The sequence below is a fragment of the Hemiscyllium ocellatum genome, chromosome 43 (genome assembly GCF_020745735.1).
Source record: "Hemiscyllium ocellatum isolate sHemOce1 chromosome 43, sHemOce1.pat.X.cur, whole genome shotgun sequence".
NCBI lineage: Eukaryota > Metazoa > Chordata > Chondrichthyes > Orectolobiformes > Hemiscylliidae > Hemiscyllium > Hemiscyllium ocellatum.
This window is the reverse complement of record NC_083443.1, coordinates 11532023-11549032: the sequence shown is the minus strand read 5'-3', so window position 1 is coordinate 11549032 and position 17010 is coordinate 11532023. Positions and strand designations below refer to the sequence as shown.

General features: G+C 40.3%; 1 protein-coding gene across 1 annotated transcript in view; it reads right to left on the bottom strand.

Moving 5' to 3' along the window:
- Positions 1-17010, bottom strand: part of ldb3a (LIM domain binding 3a) — a 176023-nt gene that overhangs the window by 34422 nt on the left and 124591 nt on the right. Inside the window, exon 11 of the mRNA XM_060854110.1 lies at positions 15432-15608. Within this exon, the coding sequence (XP_060710093.1) occupies positions 15432-15608 (177 nt within the window). The remainder of the gene's footprint in view (positions 1-15431; positions 15609-17010) is intronic.

The following is a 17010-nucleotide window of genomic DNA, read 5'->3' as shown; positions in this document are numbered from 1 at the left end:
AGGAAGGGAAACAACATTGTAAATTGAAAATCTTTGAGTGAAATCTTGGGGTAGAATTTCAACAATGTTCTCCCAATATTCAGCTATAACCTTGGTGGACATAAGTTTATGTCCAGGAGATACTCTACAAAAAAGGAAAGATAGCTTTAGCCAGAAAGTGGAGAATCTGTGGAATTCATTGTCACAGAAGGCTGCGGAGGCCAGATCATTGAGTATATTTAAAACAAAGATAGATAAGTTCTGTTGCCAAGGGGATCAAAGGTTATGGGAAAAAGCAGGTAAATGGAGTTGAAAAACCTATCAGCCATGATCAAATGGCGCAGCAGACTCAATGGGCTGAATAGGAGCAGAAATTGGACTATGTCCTATGATTTTATAAAAGGACATTTATAAATGTCCTATGGTTATCACAGTTTGCTTTAGAAGACAAAGAATTTTAAGAGTTAAATATTGGAAAAATACTGGAGAGAACTAAACTTCCATGGTGGCATAGAAATAGTGCTATTTACATCTACTTGAGGGTGTAGAAGAGCCTCAATTTAACATCTTGTTCGAAAAACGGATCCTTGACAATGTAGCAGTCCCTCAGTACTGCATTGGAATACAGCCTGGATTATGTGCCACTTTTTTCTACTTTCTAAAGGAGATATTGAAAATTGAAGTCAATGGATAGTTTCTGCATGCCAAAGTTCAGTATATCTGCAACCATTCATAAAAATGGTTAGTATACACTGCTGTTGATTATGTTGATTCATTATAAAGCAATTTGTAATGAATTTTTCAATTATTTATAGATTTATTTCTAGGATTCGTTATACATTTAAACATCTAAGTTTATTTGTACAATGTTCTGCATACATGGCCCTTTATAGAATTAGTTTCCACAGATCCGTGGTACCTCAGGTTTGCTTTTCCCAGAGGAACAGAGCTAGGCCTGGTTCGTTTGGGTAAGGAAGGCGCGTTGATGAGTGGAGTTATACGAATCGCCTCCAAGGCAGTCCTTGGTTTGAGTGGGTTGACACCGAATCTACCCCACAAAGAATTGAAAAAAAAAACACACATGTATTATGAAGATGACAAAAAATAATTGCACCAGTTTGGTTCACTCCTTTACCGACATTTTCTTAGTATTACCTTCCAATACTAAGCTGAAGTAACCATTCTTTACCTGTGAGCCGGATGGTGATTATTGTCATTTTTAAAAAACAATTACGGGCCAACACAATTGAGTCTAAAGGTGCTCTCCATCTCACATGCACAGAAATATATTGTTCAGCAGGAGGTTATCAAGGGCTTTATTGATTTTTCTCCTTCCGGCTCAAGGGCCGGTGAGTGTAATTGTTAAAACCCAACTGCTGCCCTGGCTGTGACTTGACCCTTCAGCAAAGACCATCCTGGACTGTATTGTGCAATACTAGAACAAGTTCCCATTCACTGAGCTATTAATGATGCCCCAGCTCACAAACAAATAACAAGCATATCTCAACTGATTCTGACCTCACTACATCTCTTCACACCCATTTCAAGAACATCATTCAGAATGGAATGCAACCATGACACTTGCTTGATTACAGAATGGTACATGCTGCAGGAAGACAGGGAAGGGCTACTATCTGGTGAACAAGCAAAACCCTGTAAGAGTAAAGTGAATTTAACCGCTTAAGATGCTTTAACCAGATATTGTTCCAAATACTTTGGCTGTAACAATTGCAATAATTGTAAGACAATACACATGCAGAGCACAAAGCTCCCTCTAAAATCTCGACTTCCTTCTGATGACCATCTGACATACAAACAACAGGAGCAATTTGTTTATCCTGATCTACAGGAGCTCCTGTGGTGCAGGAAGTGTCCTCTGAGCCATGAACCCTGCATTCAAGTCTCAACTACTCCATGGTATGATAGCATCTCTAAACAGGTTGATTAGAAAATATCTGTCATAGCCCATTGCTGGAAAGGCTCATGCACATATAATACCTGTAAAATTCCAAAGCTGAGACCTTTTTCCATTTCATCATTTGTCCTCTGAACTTTGAGAATACAAATCATATTTTTAAGCCTGCAATACATCTAAGAATGATCAGATGTTTGCTTAAAAGGAGGGTTAAATTTAAAAGGGTACTGTTCACATGGAGAAATTGTAAGTAGGCAGTGGAATAAGGTAATTTACAATGCTTCATCTTTGTTTAATTTACAGTGTTTCATCTTTGAGAAGATGCTGAGCTTTTGCACAAGTGTTGAGAATCCTCTGTAGCTTCCTTCCTTTAGATTAATATTCTTTGGAATTTTCAGGAAAGCACAGATAAAAAGGCCTGTGTTTTGACTCCAAATCAATGTCTGTGTGGTGGTAGCTGCCAGATTAGCTGATGAAGGTAGAGGATTTATGAAAAAAAAATCCAAACCATGGAGCTGGACATTGAAGTTGGAATAACAGCAGAATGAAAGGAATGCTGCTGCTTATTTTGGCTGAGTAACTAAGGCATAATTAGTAACAAGAATCAGAGTGAAAGAATATGAAAGCATTTTCTCATAAATTGGGATGTCAGTTACAATGCCTTCATGGAGACATTTAATTAGCATTGCATCCCCATTGTTCAAGAAAAGGAGGCAAACTCGGTGCCTTCAACATGGCAGAATAATGTTTTCATCCCCTCAAGTCAAAGATGCAGGGAATTATTGATCCTCCAACAGTCTAGGGCATTCATGCTTGACACATGGGGAGTGTCATGTTTGGAGACTAGAGGCTTTCTCTTTCTTGAGCCTCAGCTTCAGGATGAGGAAGGCTTCTTTCTAGTAAGGCACAGCCAAGAGTGATAATTTACTGTGGGAACAAACTTGCATACAAATGCATGTTTCCTCACACTGAACAAAATGAAGACTTGTGGAATCAAATTTAGCAACACGTTATCTCGCCTAGGGGATGTACATTATATACTTCAGTCTCTTAACACTTTGCTCCCTCAAACATGAACCTTGGAACTTTTTAACCTTCCTTAGTTTTCAGTTATTTTTACAGTCTCAAGGTTGTAAATCCCATTCCGATGCCACTTTACCTCAATACAAATGCAAAATAATTACAAATGCTGGAAAGCTGAAATAAAACATAAAATGCTTGAAATAGTCAGCAGGTACATCATTTCAAATGTTTATTCCTTTTACCTCTTGGATGGTGTCAGATCTGCAGAGGTATTTCCAGAATTTTCTGTTTTCATTTTTTAGTTTATGTCATTTGTTCCATGTATCCAGTTTTCTGTTCTAGTGGTGTCTTTTACTAAGAGACTTAAGCTTCAACAAAAGTTCTACAATTAAGATATTTTGACATGCCTTTAATTCACTTTGAAAAAAAATGTAATCCAGAGATTTGGAATTATTTTGAATGCAGGCTCCTCTTCCTCTAAGGTATTGTTAAAAATATGTAAGAAATGGTTTAGATTTAAAGTTGTCAGAATTTACTGAGAAAATTAATGTCTATACCTAAAGCGTTGTGTCACACGGACGTCTCACCATGGGATTTTCCACACCTTCTCCCATGATATGACCCAAGATTTGTTCTGATTTTTAAAAATAAAACTACTTCAAAGTCACAAAAAACTTGAAATCAAATCATAATTCGACTTCTGAATCCAAAACAAACTAAATTTAGTCAGTTTGAACAGATCCGAAAAACCCAAATTATTTTGGATTTGGGGAGTCACTTTTGATTGTTATTTTTACTTTTTTTTGTGGTTGTTATGGCATTGTAATCCTTAAAACGGTACATTCAGACATGCTCAGATCAGATATAATTCTGGGAACTCTAGCAAAGCTGGAGTCAATAGGAGTCAAGGAAAAAAACTCACTGCTGGTTGGAATCAAACCTGGTATAAAGGAAAATGATTGTGGTTGTAATCATATCAGTTCCAGGTGGTCTCTGCAGGACCTCCTCAGGATAGTATCCTGGGCCCACTATCTTCAGCTTCTTCATCAATGACGTTCTCTCCATTATAAGGTCAGAAGTGGAAATATTCACTGATGATTACCCTATGTTTAGCACCATCTGTGACTGCTCAGATACTGAAGCAGTCCTTGGCCAAATGCAGCACGACCTGGCTAAATTCCAGGCTTGGACTAATAATAACTAGTAATACACAGGTGACAGACAATGACAATTTCCATCAAGAAAGCATCTAACTGTACTGTCTTGACATTCAATGGCATTACCATTGTTGAACCACCACTATCAACAACCTAGGGGTTACTATTGACCAAAAACTGAACTGGACTAGCCATATAAATACTGTGGGTACAAGAACAGATCAAAGGCTAAGAGTCCTGCACTGAGTACTCACCTTTTCACTCTTCAAAGCCTGCCGAACATCTACAAGACACAACTCAAGAGTGTAATAGAATGCTCTCCTTTTGCCTGGATGGGTGCAGTTCCAGCAACACTCAAGAAACTTGACACCATCCAGGTCAAAGCAGCCTGTTTGATTGGCACCACAACCACAAACACATGCGACCTCTACCACTGACACACAATTGCAACAGTCCATGCCATTTACAAGATCCACTACAGAAATTCACCAAGGCAACTAAATCCACTACCATCTAAAAGGAGAAGTGTAACAGATAAATAGGAACACCATTACCTTCAAGTTTCCCTCCAAGCCACTCACCATCCTGAATTAGAAATATATTGTCATTCCTTCATGGTCAATGGATCAAAATCCTGGAACTCTCTTTCTAACATCACTGTGGATGTACTTACACCAAATGGACTGCAGTGGTTTAAGAAGGCAGTCAACATCAACTTCTGAAAGGCAATTAACAATGGGCAATAAAAGCTGGGCCAGCCAAGCCCACATCCCCTGAATGAATAAAAACAAAAATAAAACAAAAGGCAGACTGAAGCATTGCACCCACAAACATTATCCAATTAATTGGACAAACAAGCAGCCCTTATATTTATAAGGTTACATCCTTTCTACCATTCATCTTTTCTCTGTGAGACTTACCAAGACATGGGGGACTACAAAATCATAGAGGTTAATTGCATAAGAGGTTGCCATTCAAATGCATTGTATTCTATTCTGATTGTCTCAGGACTAAAGTGCCTTGCAAAAAAGAGGGTGGTTGTGTTTGATGGTGAAAATTAAATCAACCCCAAGACATCACTGCAAGAGTTATCAGACTGTATTCAACCCATGCATCAATGATCTTCTTTCACGTTAAGGTCAGAAATGTGTGTGTGGTACTAATGTTTGCATGGTTTTCATGATTTTTCTGATGATGAAGCAGTCTGCGCCTGCATACATCAAGATTTAGATAACATTTAGATTCAGGTTGATAAAGAGAAAAGTAGTGATTGTACTATCTTCTCTTGACATTCAATGGCATTATAACTGCTTAGTGTGAATTATTACACTTCCCAAGATTTATTTATTATTTATGTTTAATGATTAACACCCACACCAGTGATCACTTTCAAATGTGTCAAATCTTTGCTAAAATTGGAAACTGTTATCTGGGGATGGTCTCAGGGCTCTCTGCTTCTTCCTGGAGCAACGACCTAAACCGTCCCCACCCACCACCACCACCACCCTCCACCACTTGGCCAAACTTGTCCTCACCCTCAACAATTTCTCATTTAATTCCTCTCATTTTCTTCAGGTCAGAGGTTGGACATAGGTACTCGTGTGGGCCACAGTTATGGCTGTCTCTTTGTGGGGGTATGTCGAACATTCATTGTTCCAGTCCTATTCTGGCCCCACCCACAACTCTTTCTCTGATATATCAATGATATCATCTGTGCTGCTTCCCTCTCTTATCCGGAATTGGAAAAGTTTATCAATTTTGTTTCTAATTTCCACCCTGCCCTCAATTTCACCTAGTCTATCCCTTGCCTTCCCTTCCTCATCTCTGTTTCCATTTCTGGGGATAAACCGGCCACTAATGTCCACTATAAACCCACCAACTCCCACAACTACCTGGACTATACATCCTTGCAGCCTGTTTCCTGTAAAGAATCCATTCCATTCTCCCAGTTCCTCCATCTCTATTGTGTATGTTCTGATGAGGCAAACTTTGACAATGGAGCATCCAAAATGTCCACCTTGTTCCTCAACCAAGAATTCACCAGTACTATTGTCGACAGGGCCCTCAAATGGATGTGACCCATCTCCCACATGTCTGCCCTCTTCCGTCCCGCAATAGCAATAGGGTTCCCCTTGTCCTTACCTACCATCCCATCAACATCCACATCCAGAAGATTATCAGCCACTATTGCACAACCTTCAGTGAGACACCACCACCAGACTTATATTCTCCTCGTCTCCCTTGTCCACCTTCCGCAGGGATCATTCCCTCCGGGACACCCTGGTCCTTCACTCCCAACAACCCTCACAATCCCACAGCACCTTCACCTGCAATCACTGAAGGTGTAACACCTGCCCATTTACCTCCTTCCTCCTCAGTATCCAAGGGCCCAAATCTACCTTCCAGGTGAAGCAGCATTTTACCTGCAATTCTCACAACCTAGACTACTGCATTCGCTGCTCAGAATATGGTCTCTTCTACACTGGGGAAATGAAGTGCAGACAGAACATCTACATTCCACCCACAAAATAGACCCTGAGCTTCCAGTTGCCTGCCACTTTAACACACCACCCTATTCCCTGGCCAACATGTCTGTCTCAGGTTTGCTGCATATTCCAGCAAAGGTCAGCGCAAGCAGGAAGAACACCTCATTTTCTGCTTGGGGACCATGCAGCCCTCTGGACTCAATATTGAGTTCAATAATTTTAAGACCTAGACTCCCCCACACACACCAGGCATTATTATCACATAGCCCACCATTACACACCACCGAATTTTAGCCACTAATGGTCACCATTAACAGCTATTCACCCTCCCAGCCAGATCATCATTGATTCCTTTGTCTGTCCAACTGTTCTTCTCTTTCTCTGGGCTCTATCCCTACCTATCATTTACACTTTGCCCCCTACGTGACCCTATCTTCTGCAAATAAACCAACATTTTCAGAGCTGCCATCAGTTCTGAGGGTCATCAGAGCTGAAACATTAACTTTGATTTATCTTCACAGACCTGCTGAGCTTTTCCAGCAACTTCTGTTTTTGTTTCTGATTTACAGCATCTGCAATTTTTTCTGATTTTTATATTCTAAAATCTGGAGTGTTTCAACAATCAAACAAGTTCCACTGTGTTTGCAATAATCAATTGTGCTGCAATATTGAGCTCAGTCCCATTGTGGCACTTCTCATTCCTGAAGTTATGTATCATAAAAATATTCAAATCAAGATTAATTCCATCAGACAATAATCCACCCACAGTCAGTGAACTAACTCTCTTTCAACTGTACTCACCAATGAAACCATGGGTACTCATATCATGCCAGCTCAGCATCTTATCTAGCTGAAGCACTGAACGAGCAGAATCCTGCCTATCCCAATTTGCTCTTGCCTGACATCATTACCCGTCCCAAGTCACTTCCCACCTTCGTTTCTCTCCAATGTATTAATTTACTTTTGAAAAGAAGGCTAGGGAACAATTAATGGTTAATATATTTCCACACAGCAAAAAACATGGGAGCATCAATGAGAACTTGGCAAATGCTAAGAGTCACTGCAAACAAGTTCTTCCCCATAGCTTAGAGCTCACCTTTTTGAATACATTTCCTATAGATAACTGCAACAAAACTCATTTGCATAATTTTCTTCAATTTCCATCTTTATTTGCAATCTTGTAAATTTAGATTGGCAATTGCCAGCTGGGATTTTTCCATGTTTTGCAATAACCAAAGAAGAGAAACTTGCTTCAACTTGAAGGAAATGGGGAAGGCTTTGGGGGATTAATTAATGTGGCCCACAGAGTGATGAAGTCATTTATTGCCTAGTATATTCTGGGCTTCTGTGTTTATTGTTCGTGACATCTTTTCTAGAATATTGTTTTCATTAGTTAATAGAGAGAGAGATGGAAAGTAGATGAAGGGAGATGGATATACCTAGTCTGCGCAGAGATAGCAGCAGTTATAGTGGCAGCAGCCAGGGATGTAGTCCTGGACCCAGCAAGCATTCCAGGCTGCATGGGTGAAGCAATGGAAGGTGCAGCCATTCTGAAGAGAATACAGAGCAGAGAAAAGGCATCAACACTACAAAGATGCACAACGCTCAACATAACAGCTTGCATTAGCAGACACTAATTAAACTAGAGCAATACTGTAAAACAGCATTAGATTATGGGCAGGACCTGAGTGGGCAGATTAGCTGAAACATCTTGCAAAATTCATTTCAATATCAGTCAGATAATGCCTGCTGATATTGCAAGTGCACAACCTTTTATGAAATGCACCCTTTCAAGGCTACTGCCCCCCTCCTCAGGCAGTTTTATCATAGTTCCCAGTACTTAATACTTTTTAACAAATAATAACTATATTAAATTAAGAAGCACGTAAGTTAAAAATAATTTATGACATTACCACCTCATGGAGGTGGAATTTTGTGAATGTCAGGTTCTATGCATCCATAATCTAATAGCAATAAATGAAAAGACATGCTTACTCTGGATTTTAGCACACCAGTATACGACAGAGTTATATAACTGCTTGTACACCAAAACCAATAATTAATGCTCACATTTTTATTCATTCTTGCCTCAGCAATACAGGAAAACAATGGAGGATATCACCCACCCCTGTAATAATTTCACAGGGCAATCTAGTAGACAAGATATGACTAAAGATTGTAAAATGATTAAATGATAAAATGATTACTGGAAATAAATTGAGGATTTACACAAACACTGAAAAGTTTTTTTGAATACTTTACCAATAATGAACTCTCACAGTTACTCATAGTCTCCTGTAGTGCAGTGTTGGCTCATAGCAATGCATTTTCAAATGACTACCAAACCATGCCAATATTGTACTTGCATCAAAAGCACCTTCTACTGCATTGTTTTTGCATTTTCTACTCTTCTCTCCACTATCATCAAGGCACTGAGCAATTCCATTCCGTAGACCTTCCAACACTCGATCCATGTGACAATCTTTCATGCATTAGTCAAGATGGTAAAGCTGGACAATGTCACATCTAAGCACTTCTAATAGGAGCCAGTGAATGGCAATCAGCAGCAAGAATGGAGTATTTCCACATGCTTCAGCATCCCAGCTGTTGTCCCTATTGAGAACAGCTAACAGATAAGGAGCCAGAGCTGGGATCTTTCGGTCTTTAAGATTCAGTGTAACCCACTAATCCACTGAAATAGCTAATCTTACCGGTGTAAAAATGACAAAATTCCACCAATCTTCTACGCAGAGCTCCAGTTACATACTGACATCTGCTTCTGGTCCTCTGGTTGGTGCAAAAATGGTCATATTAACCTGTATAATAATGGCAACCTCTCTCCCTTTATCTGTGTCAATCACAGCACCATAGTGACAAAGATCATAAATATTTAGAGATTATTACAGATCCAGTGAAGTCTGTCAGCTGGTCGGCATATAGGAAATGAATTTTCCCCATCTAGGCAGCACCTCGAGAACACTCTTAATTCTCTGTGCTCACATAAATTGGCAAACTTCTGCTAACACAAATCTGACTCAACATAATCCAGTACGGGATGTAGATTTGCTCACTGAACTAGAAGGTTCAGTTTCAGACGTTTCATCTTCATATTCGATAACATCATCAGTGAGCCTCCAGGTGAAACATTGGTCCATTTTTTTGTTTATGTGTTTATTTATTTAGAAATACTACATTGGACAAACAGGCAGAAAACTAGCCACCAGGTTACATGAATATCAACTAGCCACAAAAAGACATGACCCACTCTCAGTAGTACCTTTACATTATAGATGAGGACGGATACCACTTTGACTGGAACAACACATCCGTCCTAGGACAAGTCAAACAGAGACACATGCGAGAATCCTTAGAAGCATGGCACTCTAACTGGAATTCTATCAACAAACACATTGACTTGGATACCATTTCCCACCCCCTGAGAAAAAGAACAGAAATAACATCACCACAAGAAATGACATCACCAACCCAAGGAAACCTAAATACATAAATAAAAAGCAGGCCATACCACCAGCGTTTCACCAGAGGCTCACGGATGATGTTACCTAGTATGGTGACGAAATGTCTGAAACTGAACTTTCCAGCACAGCGAGCAAACCTACATCCAGAACCTCAACCTGAGCTACAAATCTTCTCAAATCTCGATAATCCAGTACACTTTTAAAAGCACTATAAGGAAAACAAGTGTGTAGACTTATATATTTTGATTTTTAAAAAGCAGTTATTTTAGTCTGAATGGAAGTAGATTTGATGTTGAAGATAAGCAGACGAATTGGAATTACAGGTTCACAAAAATTGACAGATCTGTCAAAAATTCTACTTTTATCATAAGGTATAGATTATAAAATCCAAAATGTTAAACCTGAATAAGACCTCAGTTAGTATAAGGCTTCAGTGTTAGTACAATGAGATTGACTAAGATGTCTCTGGGTTTAAGAAAGAACAAATCTTATAGAATAAATAAAAATCTACTTTTATAATAAGGAAAATGCACATTACAGAAAATAATAAATTAATTAAAATTCTGAAAGGACTAAATGGACAAAAAAGGAACAGTGCTTTTCAGTAGTTGAAGGTTCTCAAACAATGTGCTGTTGTTAAGTGACAAATATAACAGATTTTGAACAGAAGGCAGGAGAAGTATTTTCACCCACACAGTTTTGAGGCTGTGGAATTCAATTCCAGGGTCTGTGGTTTAACTGGAAACTGTCAGCATTCAAGATTAGATGAGATAGATGAGTTAACTAAGGTGTGATGAAAAGGATGGGGCAACAATTCAGGTAAACACGATTAGAATTATTTTCTTATGTGGAGGGTAGACAGTGATATAAACTGATCGGGTCAAATCGTCTATAACTATATTGTACCTTTAAATTTTTCAACCTAACTGTACAAGCAGAGCAGGGGGCCCTGTAGTGCAGTGGTAGTTTCCCTACCTCTGGGCCAGAAGGCTCAGATTCAAGTCCTATTTACTCCACAATTTTGTAATAACTAAACAGGTTGATTAGAAAATATTTACAATCAAGGTAGAAACATATCAGTCAATTAATCATGGAATAATCCGACAAAGGTTTTGTTTGATTATTGTCAGAGGAAAAATTACATTCTCTTAAAAGACTTAAACTCTAATGGATAATAGTTTGTGTTCCTACAATGATCTTTAGAGTTTGGTAAGAAATATAAATACCACCATAGGCCAGGATGTTCCTATTCTTTAAATTCTGTTATCATTTAACTACAGGATAGAAAAGCAACAGGTAGCAATATACTTTGCACAGTGGGGAAGACAGACAGCAAAGTAAGGAGTCAAGTTTAGCAAAAAAAAGCAGGCTCCAAAATGAACCTGAGCGGATAGCCGCAGCACAGCAAAATTCATAACAAGTAGAAAAAATGCATGTTGTTGTAGGGTGTGGTGCACTGGAAACCCATGGCTGCAAATGAAAGTATATGGATGATAAATCTATAAAATTGCCAAATAGCATTTTGGATAATACAAAGAAAGTTTGAAGAATCATACCAGATTTGAAATGTTCACTGTTTCTCTTTTCACAGATACTGCTAGACCTGAGTTTCTCCAACATTATGTGTGTCAGTTTTGATAAAGAAAGTGGAAGGAGATAATTCAAAATTTGCACTGGGCAAATATTAGGCAACCATTAGAAGTACTGTGGATTAAAGTATACCAATTATAGATTGAACGTTAAGACCAAACTTCAGTTTATAGATTAAGCAAAATGATTCCAGGATGAAGATCTAAAATTACAAGGCAGGGGTACTCTTCCACTGGAGTTGAGAAGGTTAACAAAATTTAATAGACCATTTAAATTTATGAAAGGTTTTGCTGAATGAACGATGTAAGGTTATTTCCATTGTTAGGGAGTCACTTATCAACTTAAAAGAGTCACTAAAAGAGTGAGGATGTTAAGAGAAACATATTGTAGTCAGTTATTAGAGTGTGGAATGCTTTGCCATTGGGAATAGTTGAAGTGATGGAATGAACAGTCAAACATACAAAGCAGATGCACCAAACGTAAGGCAGGAGGTTAGTTTTGGATTATTTGAGCAAAAGCTGACCCAGACCTGAGGGGCTACAACTGTAAACCTCTATAGTTCCACGATGGAATGTAATAGTGAATAAATTAAAGACAAATACGTGTAGAACTTCTCAATGACAAACGCGGCAGGTTTTTGTTAGCTGGGTTAAGTTCCACAAATGCAGAGACCCCTCTGTTTAAAATGGAAACATATCCATTTGAAAAATCCTTGAGTGTATTCATTCTTTACCTTACAGAGTGCCTATTTGTCCCAACTATGGTGCATCTCACAACCTCACAGCCAAGACCATGAGACCTTACATGAGCATCAACTAGAAAATGGCACCTTACTAGCATGGAGCATGGGATGTACATGTACTTCCCACAGCTTCTCTAGCTCCAGTAGCCCTATCCATCTCAAACAAAAACAGAAATTGCTGGAAGAGCTCAGCAGGTCTGGCAGCATCTGTAGAGAGAAATCAGAGTCACTGTTTTAGAGTCCAGTGATCCTTCTTCATAACTACTGTCCCAGTGGCCTCCTCCACCTGTTGGGCTATTTGCTTATATGGTTAGTGTGTGGAAGTGTCTCAGAGTCCAGTGATAATTCTACTTCTCATCAATCAGTACTGTAAGGTTACTTTAGGGTCAATCCCAAATAGTCAGTTAAAAGATAATTGACAGTTAACTCAATTCCAAATCCAGTTTCCCAATGAGGAAAGCCATCAGTCATTTCAAAATCTAGGAAATGTTTGTGTATGTGTGAATGTGTGTTTATATATTTGCATATGAGGAAGAAAGTGAGGACTGCAGATGCTGGAGATCAGAGTCAAAATGTGTGGCGCTGGAAAAGTACAGCAGGTCAGGCAGCATCAGAGGAGCAGGAGAGATGACGATTTGTGCATAAGCCCTTCATCAGGAGAGTGTGTGTGTGTGTGTGTGTGTGTGGGGGGGGGGGGGGGGGGGTGGAGGAGGGAATAGATAGAGGGCTGAGAGATATATAGGCGCATGGTGGGGACGGTAGAGTCAATCGATGGGGAGGAAGATAGGACAGTTCAAGAGGGCGGTGCCGAGTTGGAGGTCTGTATCTGGGATGAGGTGAGGGGAGGGGGGGATTAGGAAGCTAGTGAAGTCAAGGTTGATGGCATGTGCTTGAAGGGTCCCAAGGCAAAAGATGAGGCGTTCTCTCTCTAGTGGTCAGGTGACTTGGATTTGGCGGTGGAGGCAGCCCAGGACTAGCATATCCTTGGTGGATTGGGAGGGGGTGTTGAAGTGTTCAGCCACAGGGTGGTGGGGTTGTTTGGTGCATGTGTCCCAGAGATATTCCCTGAAACATACCACGAGTTGGCGTCCCGTCTCTCTTATGTAGAGGAGACCACATCAAGAGCAATGGACACAGTAGATGAGGTGTTTGGATGCGCAGGGAAATCTCTGCCTGATGTGAAAACAAACCTTTGGAGACTTGGACAAGGTTTACACCTCTTGCAGCAATAAGGGACGTTACCACATGTGGAGGGTGGGTTTCTGCACCCACACCTCCTTTGTCATCTCTGTCCTAGTCCCCAAAGGATCTTTTCACATCCAGAACAGATTTTCCTTGATATCCAAACACCTCATCTACAGTATCCATTGCTCTCGATGTGGTCTTCTCTACATCGGGAAGGCAGGACACCTACTCTTAGAGCATTTCAAGGAACATCCCTGGGACACATGCACCAAAAAACCCCACCACCCTGTGGCCAACCACTTCAACTCCCCCTCCCACTCCTCCAAGGACATGCAAGTCCTGGACCACTTCCACTGTCAAATTCAAGCCACCCGACAACTGGAGGAAAATGCCTCATCTTCTGCCCTGGGATCCATCAACCACACGGCATCAACACTGACTTTATGAGCTTCCTAATCTTCTGTCACCCAACCTCATCCCAGATCCAACCCTCTAACTTGGCACCAGCCTCTTGAACTGTCTTACCTGTCCATCTTCCTTCCCACCTATCCACTTCACCCTCTTTACCGACCTATCACTATCATCCCACACATGCATTGACCTTTTGTCTTCTCAGCTATCTTTCCCCCAACCCCAACTCCCCACCCTCCTATTTATCTCTCAGCCCCCTCCACATTCCTAATGAAGGGCTTATGACCGAAACATTGACTGTCCTGCTCCTCGGATGCTGCCTATGACCTGCTGTGCTTTTGCAGCGCCACACCTTTTGACTACATATCTGTATAAATGTGTCAGGGTTTATGTCTGTGTTTGTTAGGTTGCCAGCACTTCCTTAAAATTCCTGCAGGTGGCACACCTTGCAACATCAGTCACCCTGACATTTGAGAATAATTACTGACATTCCTTTACCTAATAACTCCATCTAACAAATTGTGAGTCAGGTTTACAGTATTAACCTTTCTTTGGGCAGTAAATTAATGGTAGATATTGGATTCCAAACTCACCAATGGGCCTTTTGAAAACCTGTCTGCTGAGACAGCCATGGAGGCTCTGTCAGTTGAATGCAAAAGTATTCTGTGATGTGAAACCCCAAAAACCAGATAATTCAAGGCTTCAGATTATTAGCTGAAATCAGGGCAATATTATGGGTAGTCGTAGGCAGGGTATTTTGGACATATTGGATCTCCCTAACTTGTTTGAGGTATCATAGTTAAAGTGAGGTGATATCTAACATCATCTCTCCATTAGTCCTACATTTTTTCACAGGGATGGCAGTTGGCTACTCCAATCCTGTGCATTACATGTAAATTAGATTATGTAGGAGAGCCATCTAATTTCCCGAGAGATCAGGAAATGAGGGAAGGTTGCAGTCACTGGAGTAACGGTTTACAATCCACGCCAATTCCCCCACCCGCCAATGCATCTTTGGAGGAAGAGTAGACATATCACCCTCTCTTTCGAGAACATTCCTTTATCTGTGGTTCTGGACCAACTAAAAGACATAAAAAGCTGCTCTTTCCTCTCCAACATCATGGGTCTTGTACCCCTTGAAATGACTCCACTTCTTCAGTAATGTAGTGTAAGTTTTATTGTTCATGAACAGGACCCTTAAGATTTCCTCAGGATCATGCCAGATTCTTGCCCTCTGGCAGGACTCCTGGTACTGAGAGACTCAATGCTACCTGGTGTCTAGAATTGTAATTTCCCACATTACAGAGAATGCCTGCTAAGGACACAGTTATACTTGCACATAAACGGAACAGACAAAGACGCAGTAGCAGTTGAGTCTGCCCTCAAAGAGGCAAAGGGGGTCCTGTAAAACCAGGTCATTACTAAATGGATAGAGCAACTATCTTTTTTGCAGAAAATCAATACCTTTGCAGAGCAGGGGAGGCTGGCACAGCAGTACGATCTTGACCGGCAGCAGTAGGTGGTGAGATCGGCGATGCCATCAGGTTAGCGACAGCAGGCGTATTGGCTGAAGCAACAGGCATAGCAGCATAGGCAGGGCTGGATGCTGACGAAGCTGGCTGAGCGTGCTCAATAGGTGTGCTAATCCAAATTACAGAAGGGAAAACAAATCATGAAAAACAAGTCTCTCAGAGCAGAACAGAGTTTTAAAATCGAATCAACGATGGAAATTATCATCAGCTGAATTTTGGACTGCCAACATCTTGGAAATCACAGCAACATCAAACAGTTGGTCCTGGGCCTGAGAGAGAACCAATTTTGCAAGTAGTATTAGAACTAAATAGTTGCTACACTAGATTATTACATTGGAGATGAAAAGTAATATGGATATTCTGTCTCCAATAAAATGATAGGTCACTGCTAGTTTCTGTTTTTCTGAGGACAGTTTCATTTAGGTAAACATACATGTGGATATATCTCGTCCAACAATTTGGCAGGCAGCTGCTCCCCACTCTCATTGATAGCGGAGATTAAAGTATTATGTTATCAAACCAACACAGAGCAAAGCCAATCCCATATGAAGAGTCATAGCGTCATACAGCATAGAAACAGACACTTTGGGCCAACCAGTCCATGCTGAATATAATCCAAAACTAAACTTGCCCCACAGCTTGCGTATCCCTCTGAACATTTCATATTCATATACTTGTCCAGGTGTCTTTTAAATGTTGTAATTGTACCTAGATCGACCACTTCCTCTGGACGTTCATTCCATACACACATCACTCTGAGTAAAGAAACTGGCCCTCATTTCTTTTTTAAATCTTTCTCCTCTCACCTTAAAAATATGCCCATAGTCTTGAAATCCCCCACCCTAGGGAAAATACGCCTGCCAGTCACCTTACCTGTACCCTTCATGATTTTATAGAACTCTATGAGGTCACTCCTCAACCTCCTTCACTCCAATGAAAAAAGTCCTAGCCTATCCAGCCTTTTCTTATAACTCAAACCCTCCATTCCTGGCAACATCCTGTAAATTTCTTCTGAACCCTCTCCAGCTTAATAATATCCTACCTATAGCAGGGCAACTAGAACTGGACATAGTCCTGCAGAAGAAGCTTCACCAACATCATGTACAATCTCAACATGACATCCCAACTCCTTTACTCAAAGGTCTGAGCAATGAAGGCAAACATGCTAATGCCTTCTCAAGCACCCTACTTACATGTGATGGAGACTTCAAAGGATTATGTACCTGAACCTCCATGTCTCTCCGTTCTACAATGCTACCCAAGACCCGACTTTTAATTGTATAAGATCTACCCTTGTCTGTTTCCAAAATGCAATATCTCACATTTATTTATCCAAATTAAACTCCATCTGCCACTCCTCAACCCATTGACCCAATTGATCAAGATCTCTTTAATAACCTTAGGTAACCTTCTTCAGTTTCCACTATACCATCAATTTTGATGTCATCTGCAAACTTATTAACCATGTCTTCTATATTCTGATCTAAATCATTTATATAAATGATAAACAG